This window comes from Martes martes (assembly GCF_963455335.1).
Source record: "Martes martes genome assembly, chromosome: 8".
Classification (NCBI taxonomy): Eukaryota; Metazoa; Chordata; class Mammalia; order Carnivora; family Mustelidae; genus Martes; species Martes martes.
In genome coordinates this window covers 103121859-103134443 of record NC_137895.1, presented here as the reverse complement: position 1 = coordinate 103134443, position 12585 = coordinate 103121859, and the positions used below count along the sequence as shown (strand labels likewise).

The 12585-nt window shown below is 41.7% G+C and overlaps 1 protein-coding gene across 2 annotated transcripts in view; it reads left to right on the top strand.

The window, feature by feature from the left end:
* Positions 1-6858, top strand: part of TIGAR (TP53 induced glycolysis regulatory phosphatase) — a 28575-nt gene extending 21717 nt beyond the window's left edge. The window contains exons 5-7 of one of the 2 annotated variants that reach the window (XM_080810677.1): positions 3778-3888; positions 4058-4297; positions 4776-6858. In XM_080810677.1, the coding sequence (XP_080666803.1) occupies positions 3778-3888; positions 4058-4138 (192 nt within the window). In that variant the 3' untranslated portion in view covers positions 4139-4297; positions 4776-6858. The remainder of the gene's footprint in view (positions 1-3777; positions 3889-4057; positions 4298-4775) is intronic. The other variant, XM_080810676.1, reaches the window with a different exon arrangement.
* The last annotated feature ends 5727 nt before the right edge of the window (positions 6859-12585 follow it).

Here is a 12585-nt window from a genome sequence, read left to right as displayed (position 1 = left end):
GTTTTTTTTTAAGATTTTATTTATTTATTAGAGAAAGAGAGAGAGAGAGAGCATGAGAGGAGGGAGGGTCAGAGGGAGAAGCAGACTCCCTGCCAAAGAGAGCCTGATGCGGGACTCGATCCTGGGACTCCAGGTCATGACCTGAGCTGAAGGCAGTTGCTTAACCAACTGAGCCACCGAGGCGCCCTATCTGATGCGTTCTTGTGAGGGATGTGGAACCAGCTAACACATAGTAAGAACCTGCTGTGTGACCGTGGCTGTTACATATGCTCATACATAGTATCTTATGTAATTATTGAATTAGTGTAAGGCAGGCATCCTACATTGTAAAAGCAACGTCTGCTCATGAGAACTAGTGCAGGAGAGTTTAACGTAAAAGTGCAAAGTTCTCTTCTCAGCCTCCCTATCGTACTTCCTGAGTTTAAGCTTCAATAGACTCTATTATGCCCATTTTATATATATTAGAAATGAATCTTGATGAAATGGTGATCTAGCTAAAGCCACACCTCAATTGCAGATCTGCGATTTGACCCCACGTCTCGTCCTAGAGAGGCAGTTTTTGCTCCAATGCAGGCCTGTAAGCAGGCTGATGTCCCTGGTAGCCCTGTGATTTCTTCTGTACCTGGGGAGGAATGTTGAATGGCTGGGCATCTCTAAAGAATTGCTTTTCATAACTTGCACGCGTTCTCTGTGCTCGTCCAAAATATACACTACAACTTGCTCAGAGCTGCTGCTCAGAAAGGCTCACTCTGTGCCCGAGAAGCCATGGCCCAGTGCTAAACCAGCATTGTGAGTTCAGTGCCATGCTGGCCGGGGCCTGTCACCCACAGTGGGGAGCGTTGGCCAGTCTGTCTCTTCTCACTCCGTGCTCTCTTCCTGAGTAGCTCCGTCCTCTCCTGTGATCTCAGTGGATGTCCATATATATATATGTTCAGCTGAGATCTCTTGCCTAAGCTCACGTATCAAACTACCTACTTTTTGTTTCTGCGTGTGTGCCCCTCGGCTCAGTGGGACACACCCCCTTGTCTCTCCCCAGCCCCTGCTTTTACCCATTTGTTCAGACCACACGTTCTTGACGTGCACTTGCCTCCCACCTGCACATCCTACCATCGTCTTGTCAGTTCTGCCGTTGTGTCGTAGTTCCTGAGTGCCCCATCCCTCTGCGCACCCACTGCTGCTGTCCTGTACATTCAGTGTCCTCCGTCCCCTAGCTCCCGGGAACAGCGATTCTCCCGTCTTCTGACTTGCGCTCGCTATTCTCATCTAATCTCCGTGCTGCAGCCAGAGTAGTCTGGAAAACGTGGTTGCTGCGCACCTGTGTAGAACAGTTCACTGTTTCCGTTTTACCTTCAGGAGGCCGTCCAAGCTCCAGCCTGGTTTGTCAGCATGCTGTAGGATACGATCTGTTGTCTCCATCTGCCTCCTTCCACTTCCCTGTGCTCCGTGCCCAGCCTTAATAATATCAGTGAGCATTCGCACGGTGCTCCCCACACTCTGGCCCTGCTCCAGTCCCTGCAGGTTTGTTAACCTTCGCAACACCCCCCTGTTGTGAAGACTTAGAAACCTCATTTTTCCAACTGCAGAAAGCAAGGCACAGAGGTCAAGTCTGCGCCCAGCATCCTAGAGTTAGTATGTGGCACAGCTCAGATTCCGACTGAGGCCACCCGGCCCTGGATTCCATGTTCTGGACTGCTGGTGATAGGCCTCTTGCGGATCTGCTCAGAGTCGTCCAAACACCCTGTGTTCTTTCCTCACTGAACTTCTGAATCTGTACTCCACTCCACCTGGGATACATGCTCTCCAAACCTGGCCAACTTCCGTTCACCCTAAGGCTTCGACCTGTTGCCGCCCCACAAATGCACACTAGCCGTCTCTGCTGTGTGTGTCCATGTCCGGAATTCCTTCCATTACGGCACTGTTCCCTTACTGCTCTAGGTTAGTACCCCACACACTGCGGTCTCAGCAAGGGTGGGGAGCTGCGTGTCCCTCCTGGTCTCTTCACCGCTCTCGCCTCATTGCCTGATGTGTCCCAGCATAGCGTTCGGAATATCTAATGAATGCATGTTTCTATTCTTAAAAAAACAAACCAAGTAATGATTTTTAGTGTTCTCCTTTATAATACAGGTTGTTCCAGTTACAGGTGAGCATGTGAGAATTTGAACTTGGGAATTGGGAGAGCACCTGACAACTGTGCATATGGTCTTAGAAAAAAAGAACATTTAGTTGTAGGATTTCTGTCTGATGGCAATGTTAGAATTTTGGGGCACCATCGGCGTAAACCATAACGAGTGATTTATCTCAATATTTTATTAAATATTTTATTATGCAAGTAATCTGTTATCATTGTAGGGAATTAAAAGTAAGAACAGTTTGGGGAAAAATACAGTTAAAAATTTCTACCCTGCACAAATAACTGAACATTTTGGTATGTGTGCTCTTGACTTTTTTTCATGTTTGTCTGTCAGTCTGTCTATCTGATTGTGTACGCATTTTTCTAAATGTACCCCTACTATATGTGTTTTTTAAAAAGATTTATTTATTTAATTTAGAGAGGGGGAAACAAGCACAAGTTGGGGGAGAGGAAGAGAATCTCAAGCAGTCTGCCTCCCACTGAGCGGGGAGCCTGACACGGGGCTCAGCCTCATGACCCTGAGATCACGACCTGAGCTGAAATCAAGGGTCAGATGCTCAACTGACTAAGCCATCTAGGTGCCACTCTATGTGTTGTTTTTTAACTAGTTTTTCTCCCTGTGTATTTCAGTGCTAATAAATGCACATAGATATGATCACCTAAGTAGTGACTACATTATTCCAATATATAGATATTGCATAGCTACTACTGGTGGACTCCTGCATTGTGACAAGATTTTGCACTGATAAAAATAATGTTAAAATAAACCTTCTTTGTAGTTCTTTATACACACACCTAATACATTTCCTAGAAGTGGAATTGTTGAGTATGTACTTTTTTTTAAAGCCTTTTATACATATTGCTAAATTTCCCTCTAGAAAAGCTGCGCCAGTTTATACTTCCGTGAATGATGTAGGAGAAAGTTTTTCTCACATAGACACTAGCGGTTGGTAGTCTCTTCGGTCTTCTGATTTAATAGCTTCTGAAAGATGCCATTTTAATTTTTACATTATAGATTCCTGGTGAGGTAGATTTCCTATTTCTTGGTCACTTGTATTTCTTTGGTGACTTCTGTGTCCCTGGCTGTGGCTCAGTCTTTACGAATCTTAAGAGCTAACGAGCTTTGAAAACACACAGATCTGGGTTTGAATTTCAGCTCCACTGTATTGGCTGTGGGAATACTAGCAAGTTGCTTAACTTCTCTGAAACTCCGCTTTACCATTTATGAATATGGAGCTGAAGATACCCATCTCGTAGTGCCATTGTTAGGATCAAATGAGAGAGTAAGGGTAGTGCGTGTGGATAGGAGGTGGCTGACTGAATCATGGTGCACTTCGTGTGTTAATCTCTAGCCCTGGAGTCTGTGCAAGTCTCTGTATTTGTCCAATAAAGCCCCACTGTCTCCTTGAGTGTGCTGTTCCGTACAACCCATCTGGATACAGTGGACAATTCAAGCTGTCAACTGTCTTTTCCAGGGCTTGCAGCCTCTACTGAGCATGTTCTCATTCTCAGTTTAAAAGATATAATAAAGTGGAAGGAAACCAAGCTTCTTGCCAGAATGATTGTTCCAAGTTTGTTGCAAGCATGTACTTAATCGTTGTATCGCGAATTCACTTGAGGCACTTTTATCTATTGGACCATTGCAGAAATACGGGGTTGCAGAAGGCAGGGCCCTAAGTGAGCTAAGGGCCATGGCCAAAGCAGCTGGGGAAGAATGCCCTATGTTCACACCACCTGGAGGAGAGACCTTAGACCAGGTACGTAGCCCTGGGGCAACTTGCCACATGGATGAACTTGCCAACATCAAAATAGCTAAAGTTGGGTTTCTTTTGTAAATGAAATATCTCTAAATCTTAGCTAAGCTGTTTGAACGTTGTTTGGTTCCTAAAACAATTCTGTGTCGTGTTTTTGTTTTTCCTTTTTAAGCTGTCTTTCTTATTTACTGTTAAGTTGACAGTCATTGCCAGCACTGGACTTAAAGGACGTGTGTTATTAGATGGTACTTGAAGAAAAGTCTTTGAATCTGCAGCAGTACCTTCAGCAGTGGTAGTAGTAGGCAGGAGAGCAGTGGGGTGCTGTTCAAGGAGAGTGGTAGGCAAAACACTCGAGGCAAAATAATTCAAGACTCGCAATCTTCAAGCCTCTCCCTCCTGCGTCTTTAGCTCTGTAAGTGACCCCATCACCGTGCTTGCCTTTCTTTGGAGTGTTCTGCTTTTGAATTGCATTATTGGGAATTGCTTCCTCTATTTTTTATTTTCATAATTTTCTTGGAAGGACTTTCTGTTAGTTTAGTAAAGGCAAGACATTGTGTCCTTGTCGGTGGTTGCTCTAACCGAACTGATGTGCTCTAGATGCAGTTACCTAGTTAACAGTTTGATGGGTTTCTTTTTTAGTTGTAAGTCGCCCTAACTAGATTGTAAGTGCTTTGAAGTGAGGAATTAGAAATCGTATCTTGTTGTCCCCCAGTGTGCTTCCATCATTCCAGAAGTATGGTAGGCATTTACTGCTGATTGGATGAATAGAAACAGAATCTTATCTGCTTCTGTAATCCTTCTGTTGACCTATTAGAGAAATCCAGTCAGTCGTGTTTTATGTTTGTGTTTTAAGACAGTCATTAATGCCACTTTATTTTAATTTCTTGTAGGTGAAAATGCGTGGAAAAGACTTTTTCGATATTCTTTGTCAATTGATCCTGCAAGAAGCAGGTCAGAATGAACAGTTTTCCCAAGGAGCTCCAAGCAACTGTCTGGAAACTTCTCTGGCAGAGATATTTCCTTTAGGAAAAACCTGTGCCTCTGAATCTAATTCAGACAGTGACGCACCAGGATTAGTCGCCAGTGTCTTAGTTGTGAGTCATGGCGCTTACATGAAAAGCCTGTTTAATTATTTTCTGACTGACCTTAAGTGTTCCTTACCCTCTACTCTGAACAAATCCGAATTTATGTCAGTCAGTCCCAACACAGGGATTAGTCTCTTTATCGTAAACTTTGAGAAAGGAAGAGAAGTGAATCCAACAATCCAGTGTGTTTGTATGTACCTACAGGATCATCTGAATGGAGGGACTGAAACTCGCTAAAATTTAAATATACATCAAAATCTAGCAATTTTGAACTTCTGAGGGAGTGCCTTTGGCTTTTTTTGTTTCCATCCTCTGCTAGTGCTGATTTGGAAACAGTTAAAAAGCTATTACAGCAGGTTATAAAGCTTGAATGGAATCATGGCCACAGAGAACACTAATGGAAACCATTTAGGACTGACTTCTTTTGTCTTGAGTACACTTGGCATTTTCCAGAGAAATTTTACCACCCTGGTCAGTTACATATCTGGATTGTAAATGAAGCAGGGAATTCAGTATTGCAAATTGAGGGATTCATGACCTTGTAATTATTTTTTTGCTTTTTCTTTATGTTGTTATTTTTCTTTTATATCTGAAAAATCTAGCCTGTTCTATTGGCTCTTGGTAAGATACTGTATGCTTTTTACAATCTCACCCAGTGCTTAAAAGAAGGAACTATTTATAATTCCCATTGCATATTTATAATAAGAACATACTGTATTTTAAAAGTCCTTTAAACTAAAAATTCTTAACCATCCTCCGTTTTGTATAAAACAAAACAACACTGAAATTTTTAATATAGAAATCAACTGTTAGGATTTTTTACTATGGAGGGTTTGAAATATGGATGAATGGAGATCATGGTTGCAGATTGGTCTGGTGAGAAAGAACGGAAAGCATCATTTGACTAAGAAACATTGAAGAAGGAATCTCTGAGCAAAAGAAGATAAAAGAGCAGCTCTTTCTCAACCAATTTATAGACTGAAGAATTTAGTTTGGAGAAGGCTGATGAGAGTCAGTAGTTACTAGCGAACTACACAGTAACCTCAGAAGGAAGGGGGATGCTTCCTTGGAAAGAATGTTGCTCCGGTAACCCCAGCTGTGGGGTTTTGTGGAGGTGTAATGCTTCCTTTGTCCACCAGATGGCACAAGAGCAAAGGGATTTTGGTAGACTGACTTTTGTACTCAAGATTGGCCCCTCAAAAAATCCTCACCGAAATGAAAGTGTTTTCCATGTAGTTTGCTTTTAAGTTATCATGCTGATGAATGCTGTGAGGCTCACTTTACAAGAGTATTAATACTAAAGTTTGTCGGTGAAGGCCAAAATCACACGTAGTCCAAATTTACCGTGGACAGTCTGTAAGTCCTACGTGAAGTTCAGCATTAACTACGTGAAGTTCTCACCGGCTCCGTCCCTGCCCCTCTCCTGCCGGCGCTGGAAGAGAGCACGAGGCTGGGTACTGGAGGGAGGACTCCGCACGTGAGAAACTTGAAAAGGGAATCGAAAAGGACGAATAATAATAAATGTCTGCATTCTCACCATCCAGAAGTAATAACTTCCCCCTTCTTCCTTTTTTTTTTTTTTTTTTAAAGAAGTTAACACACTGAGGTGTAAGTGAGGTTCCTTAACTAGTCCCCGCAGTGCCATGCCCTCTTGTACTCTGCAGAGACCACCATGGTGCGTCTGTGTATCCATTCATCCGTTCCCGACCATTTACCTGGATCCTAAGGAAACGGTATTGCTTTAGTGTTTTTTCAAATGTACATAAATATCATCAATCTGTATTCTGTATGTTCACGTACTATATCATGGGGCTCTATCTATGTTGATATGTATGGATGTACTTAGTATCACTGCATTCTATTAAATACATGTGGCACATTTTGTTCATTTGGTCTCCTGTAGTGGACATTTGTGTATATTCAGTATTTTCTTTCAGGGAACAGCCTTCTGCCTCTCTCTTGGTACGGTGGCATAAAAAACGTGCATCTCCAGTTTGACAAGAGTCAAATGGGTCTTAAGAGTCGCCGGCCTGGTTTTCCATCTCACTGGCAATATTTGAAAGTTCCTATTTTTTACATTTCTGTCACACTTGATGCTGTCTGATGAAATTCTACAAATCTGATGAGTGAAAAGTATAATGTCATTGGTTTAATGAGCTTGTACATGATTCCTAATGAGTCTGGGCATTTTTTCCATGTGTATTGACAGGATCCCCTCACTGGTGAATCCCTGGTGTATGATCTTTGCCCGGTTTTACTGTTGGACTCTTTGGCTTTTTCTTAGTCAGCTGCAGAGTAACATGGCAAATATCTTCCAGTTTACTTACCTTTTTACATGATGTTTATTAAGCATTTATTTTTATTTTATTTTATTTTATTTGTTTATTTTTAAAGATTTTATTTATTTATTTGACAGACAGAGATCACAAGCAGGCAGAGAGGCAGGCAGAGAGAGAGGGAAAAGCAGGCTCCCTGCTGAGCAGAGAGCCCAATGTGGGGCTCCATCCCAGGACCCCAGGATCATGACCTGAGCTGAAGGCAGAGGCTTTAACCCACTGAGACACCCAGGCGCCCCAAGCAGTTTTTTTTTTCTAATGTTAAGTGTCTTTTGTTATTAAGTCAGATCATTGTATCGTGTCCATTATTGTGTTCTACTAGGAGGTCATATAGTGGCTTCCAACTTTCTTATATTTTTAAAGGATTTTTTGAATGCTAGATCTTCAGATTATCTAGAGATTATTTTATATGATATATGGTAAGAATTCAAATTTATATATTTTTTCCTTCTAGTAAAAAAGTTACCCAGCGTCATTATTAGGAGTCTCTCCAAGTGATTTGTGATTCTACTCTATTCATACCTCCATGGGCCCATATTTGCTGGAGTCGGTGGGCTTGGTTCTGTTTTAGTGAGCTAGGTAGTCCCATAACAATATCATAATTAGTTCCTGTAGCTTTGTAACTTAATATCCTGTAGGGTACATAACTCCTCTTGTTACATATTCTTTTTTTTTTTTTTTAATTCAAGTATAACAGTGTTTTATTAGTTTCAGGTGTACACATATAATGATCCAACAATTCTGTGCATTACTCAGTGTTCATCATGGTAAGTGTACTCATAATCCCCTTCCCCTATTTCCCCTATGCCCCCCACCCACCTCCCTTCTGGTAACCTGTTCTGTACACTTAAAAGTCTGTTTTTTTGTTTGCCTCTTTTTTCTTTCTTTCTTTTTTGTTTTGTTTTGTTTTGTTTCTTCTATTTTGTTTCTTAAATTTCATATAGGAGTGAAATCATGTGGTATTTGTCTTTGTCTGACTTAGTTCACTTAGCATTATACCCTCTAGGTCCATCCATGTTGTTGCAAATAGCGAGATCTCTTTATTATGGCTGAGTAATATTCCCTTGTGTATATATACAACATCTTCTTTATGCATTCATCTGTCGATGGGCACTTGGGTTGCTTCCATGTCTTGGCTATTGCAAATAATGCTGCAGTAAACATAGGGGTGCACATATCTTTTTGAATTAGTGTTTTCATATTCCTTGGGTAAATACCCAGTAGTGGAATCACCGGATCATATGGTAATTCTAGTTTTCATTTTTTGAGTAAGCCCCATACTGTTCTCCACAGTGGCTGCATCAGTTTGCATTCCCATCAACAGGGCACAGAGGTTCCTTTTTCTCTGTATCCTCACTAACACTTGTAATTTTCTGGGTTGTTTTTTTTTTTTTTTTTTAGCCATTCTGGTAGATGTGATACCTCATTGTGATTTTGATTTGTATTTTCCTAATGATTAGTGATACTGAGCATCTTTTCATCTGTCTGTTGGGCATTTGTATATCTTCTTTGGAAAAATGTCTATTCAGGTTTTCTGCCCAATTTTTAATTGGGTTATTTATTTTTTTGGTGTTGGATTATATTAAGGTCTTTCTATATCTTGAATTTTCACGCCTTATCAGATATATCATTTGCAGACATCTTCTCCCAGTCAGTAGATTGCTTTGTCGTTCTGTGGGTGGCTTCTTTGCTGTGCAAAAACTTTTTATTTTGCTATAATCCCATAGTTTCGTTTTGCCTTTGTTTCTCTTGTCTGGGAAGACACATCTAGAAAAATGTTTCTATGGCTGATGTCAGAGAAATTACTGCCTATATTTTCTCCTAGGAGTTTTATGATTTCATATCTCATTTGAGGTCTTCAGTCCATTTTGGGTTTGTTTCTCTGTGTGGAGTAGGAAAGTGGTCCAGTTTCATTCCTTTGCATGTAGCTGTGCAGTTTTCCCAGCACCATTTGTTGAAGATGCTGTCTTTTTCCTGTGGCATGTTCTTGCCTCCTTTGTAGATTAATTGACCATATATGGTGTGGGTTGATTTCTGGACTGTATTCTGTTGTACTGATCTCTGTGGCTACTTTTGTGTCATTTTTCTCGTTTCATTTTTGTAGCTGTCCTAGCTATTTTTGTGCTCCTTTATCCTTCCATATACATTTTAGAATCAGTTTCCAGAAAAATTCAGTTGCAGATTTATTTGGAACCCAGTGCATTTGTTAATTTATCTGGTCACTCAATCCTTATTTCCCAAGCATGGCACCCACATGTCAGGCTATTGTAAGAACTATTAGAACTGTTACAAGAGCTGCAAATATATAAGAGTGAACAAAAAAATAGACCAAGTCTCCATCCTCGTGGAACCTGTAGTCTGTCAAGGAAGACAGATAAGTAACATGTCAGCGTGTGATCAGTGAGAGAGAGAAATGGAGCAAGGTAAGGGGAATAGAGACTCGAGGGAAGATGCTGCTCTATTTAGGATTAAGTACAATAGGGCTTTCTAAAGTGTTCTCAGAGTTCTGAAGGGCTAGAGTGAGCTCTGCTGATCTCTGGGAGAAGAGCAACCCAGGCAGGGAGTAGAGAGAATACAGAGACCCTGAGCAGGGATCTTATTTTGCATGTTTGACCTGCAGTGGGAGTTGGGAGAGTGGTAGTAGAGGAAGGCTAAAGGGAAGCGGAGGTAGGGTGGCCCCGTGGCCTACGCTAGGGATTATGGAGAGCGTTTGTTGATTGATCGTTGTCTGATGGGAGCAGTCAGTGACCCAGGAAAGGTTTGTGGTCAGAAGACTTGAATGCAAGTTCTAGGCCTGGCTTATAGTTTTGTGGCTCGGCAGGTCTCTTAATACACCTGAGCTGCTGTTTGTTCACATTAAATAGAGAATAGTTCTAGTAATGTATGTATGTATGTATGTGTGTGTGTGTGTGTGTGTGTATGTGTGTGTTTTCCTCCTGAAACCTGAGAGTAAGGTGGAGATGTCATGCTCCTTTGTGTGTTTCCTAAGAGCAAAGACGTTCTCATATAAAGCCAGAGAATAAATACCAAAACTAGGGAATTTGATATTGGTACAATCTATTATGTAATCCACAGACCATATCTAATGTTTCTAATTATTCCATGGATGTGCCTTATGGCTGATTTTTCCCCATTCTAGTGTCCAGCCTAGGACTGCTGTGTTTAATTGTCAGGTCTCTTCCTTCTCCTCTGATGTGGAATCATTTCTTCGCCTCTCTGTCTTCCTTGACCTTGTTAAAAAAAAGACATTATGTATGTGTGTGTTTGTTTACTTATTTATTGTTTTTCTCCTGATACTTCTCATTATTATTAGATTCAGGTTATGCTTTTTGTCCGAATTACTCTAGAAAGGTTGTGTCCTTCATGAGTCTCATCGGGAAGTCCATGGTGTATGTCCAAGTCTGTCTGCCACAAAGTTGCTGTTTATGTGGTTCCTCGTTGAGTTTCTGCCCTCTCTTTTCATCTCCATTGATTCTTTCTTTGTTTTTTTAAGATTTTATTTATTTATTTGACAAAGAGAAGGCACGAGCAAGGGAAGCAGCAGAGGGAGAGGGAGAAGCAGACACTGTGGAACAGGGAGCCTGATGTGGGGCTTGATCCCATGGATCATGACCTGAGCTGAAGTCAGAGGCTTAACCAACTAAGCCACCCAGGCGCCCCTTCGATTATTTTCTAACTCTGATTTTACTTCTGTATTTATTAGTGGGTGTTCTACAGTGGAAAGAACTTTCCCTTCTTCCCTACCTGTTTGTTTATACCACTGTGAACCCAGGGGTATTCAGTGACTCAGAATCCAGTAGTATTGTTATTTTGTGCTCAGATTGTCCCAAATTTGTCCCGTGAGGGCCCTTTCAAGATGCTTCTTGTGTGCTGCTGGCATATTCCTGTCATTCTCTAAGCACTACTTTCCGGCATAATAAGGTGCTCCCAACTCGGATTATTCTTTTCCAGCCCCAGTCCTGGGAATTGGCTTTTTCTCCAAACACCCTGCTTCCTTTTAGTGGAAATGGCATTTAGACACCAAGATCTGGATGCCAGGTGTGCCCGTTGCTAATCTCAGTCTTCCTTGTTTGTTTGTTGGTGGTGGTGTTTTTTTTAAGATATTTTATTTATTTGTCAGAGAGAGAGGGAGAGAGCACTCACAAACAAGGGGGTGGGGGCAGGGCGGCAGGCAGAGGGAGAAGCACGTTCCCTTCTGAGCAAGGAGCCTGATGTGGGGCTCGATTCCAGGACCCTGAGACTGTGACCTGAGCCAAATGCTGCCGGTCAACTGGCTGAGCCACCCAGGCGCCCCTCGGGCTTCCTTGTTATTACTGCATTAAATTCCAGTGTGTGAATAGACCATAGTCTATTCTTTTATTGAGCACATAGACCATTTCCAACTTGGGAGCTATTATGAAAATGCTGCTGAAAATACTTTTTTTTTCCCCCCAAGTCTTTTGTGGACATATGTTTTCCTTTCTCTTGGGTAGCCACCTGGGAGTGGAATTGCTGGGTAACAGAGTAGTTGTGGATGTGTGCTTGGTCTATGAAAAATTTGTCCGACTTTTCTCCAGGGTGGTCATATCATTTTATGCCCACCAATAAAGTATGGCAATTCATATTCTCACCAACATTGGATATCCTATGTCTTGTTTTAGCCATGATGGTAGATATGTAGTGGTATCTTGTGGAGGTCATAATTTTTTACTAATTTTTTTCTAATTTTTACTAATTGTCACTAATGATATAGAGCACTTTATCACATGCATATTGTCTATTTATGTAGCTTTCTTTGCAAAATGTCTTTTTTATTTTTATTTTTAATTATTTTTATTTTTTTAAAGATTTTATTTATTTATTTGATAGACAGAGATTACAAGTAGGCAGAGAGGCAGGCAGAGAGAGAGGAGGAAGCAGGTTCCCCACTGAGCAGAGAGCCCGATGCGGGGCTTGATCCCAGGACGCTGCAACCACGACCTGAGCTGAAGGCAGAGGCTTTAACCCACTGAGCCACCCAGGTGCCTCTCAAAATGTCTTTTTTTTTTTTTTAAATATTTTATTTATTTATTTGACAGACAGAGATCACAAGTAGGCAGAGAGGCAGGCAGAGAGAGAGGAAGGGGAGCAGGCTTCCCACTGAGCAGAGAGCCTGATGTGGGGCTCGATCCCAGGACCCTGGGATCATGACCTGAGCTGAAGGCAGAGGCTTTAACCCACTGAGCCACCCAGGCGCCCTCAAAATGTCTTTTTTAAATTGTGTTTGTCGGGACACCTGGGTGGCTCAGTCGGTTAAGCGG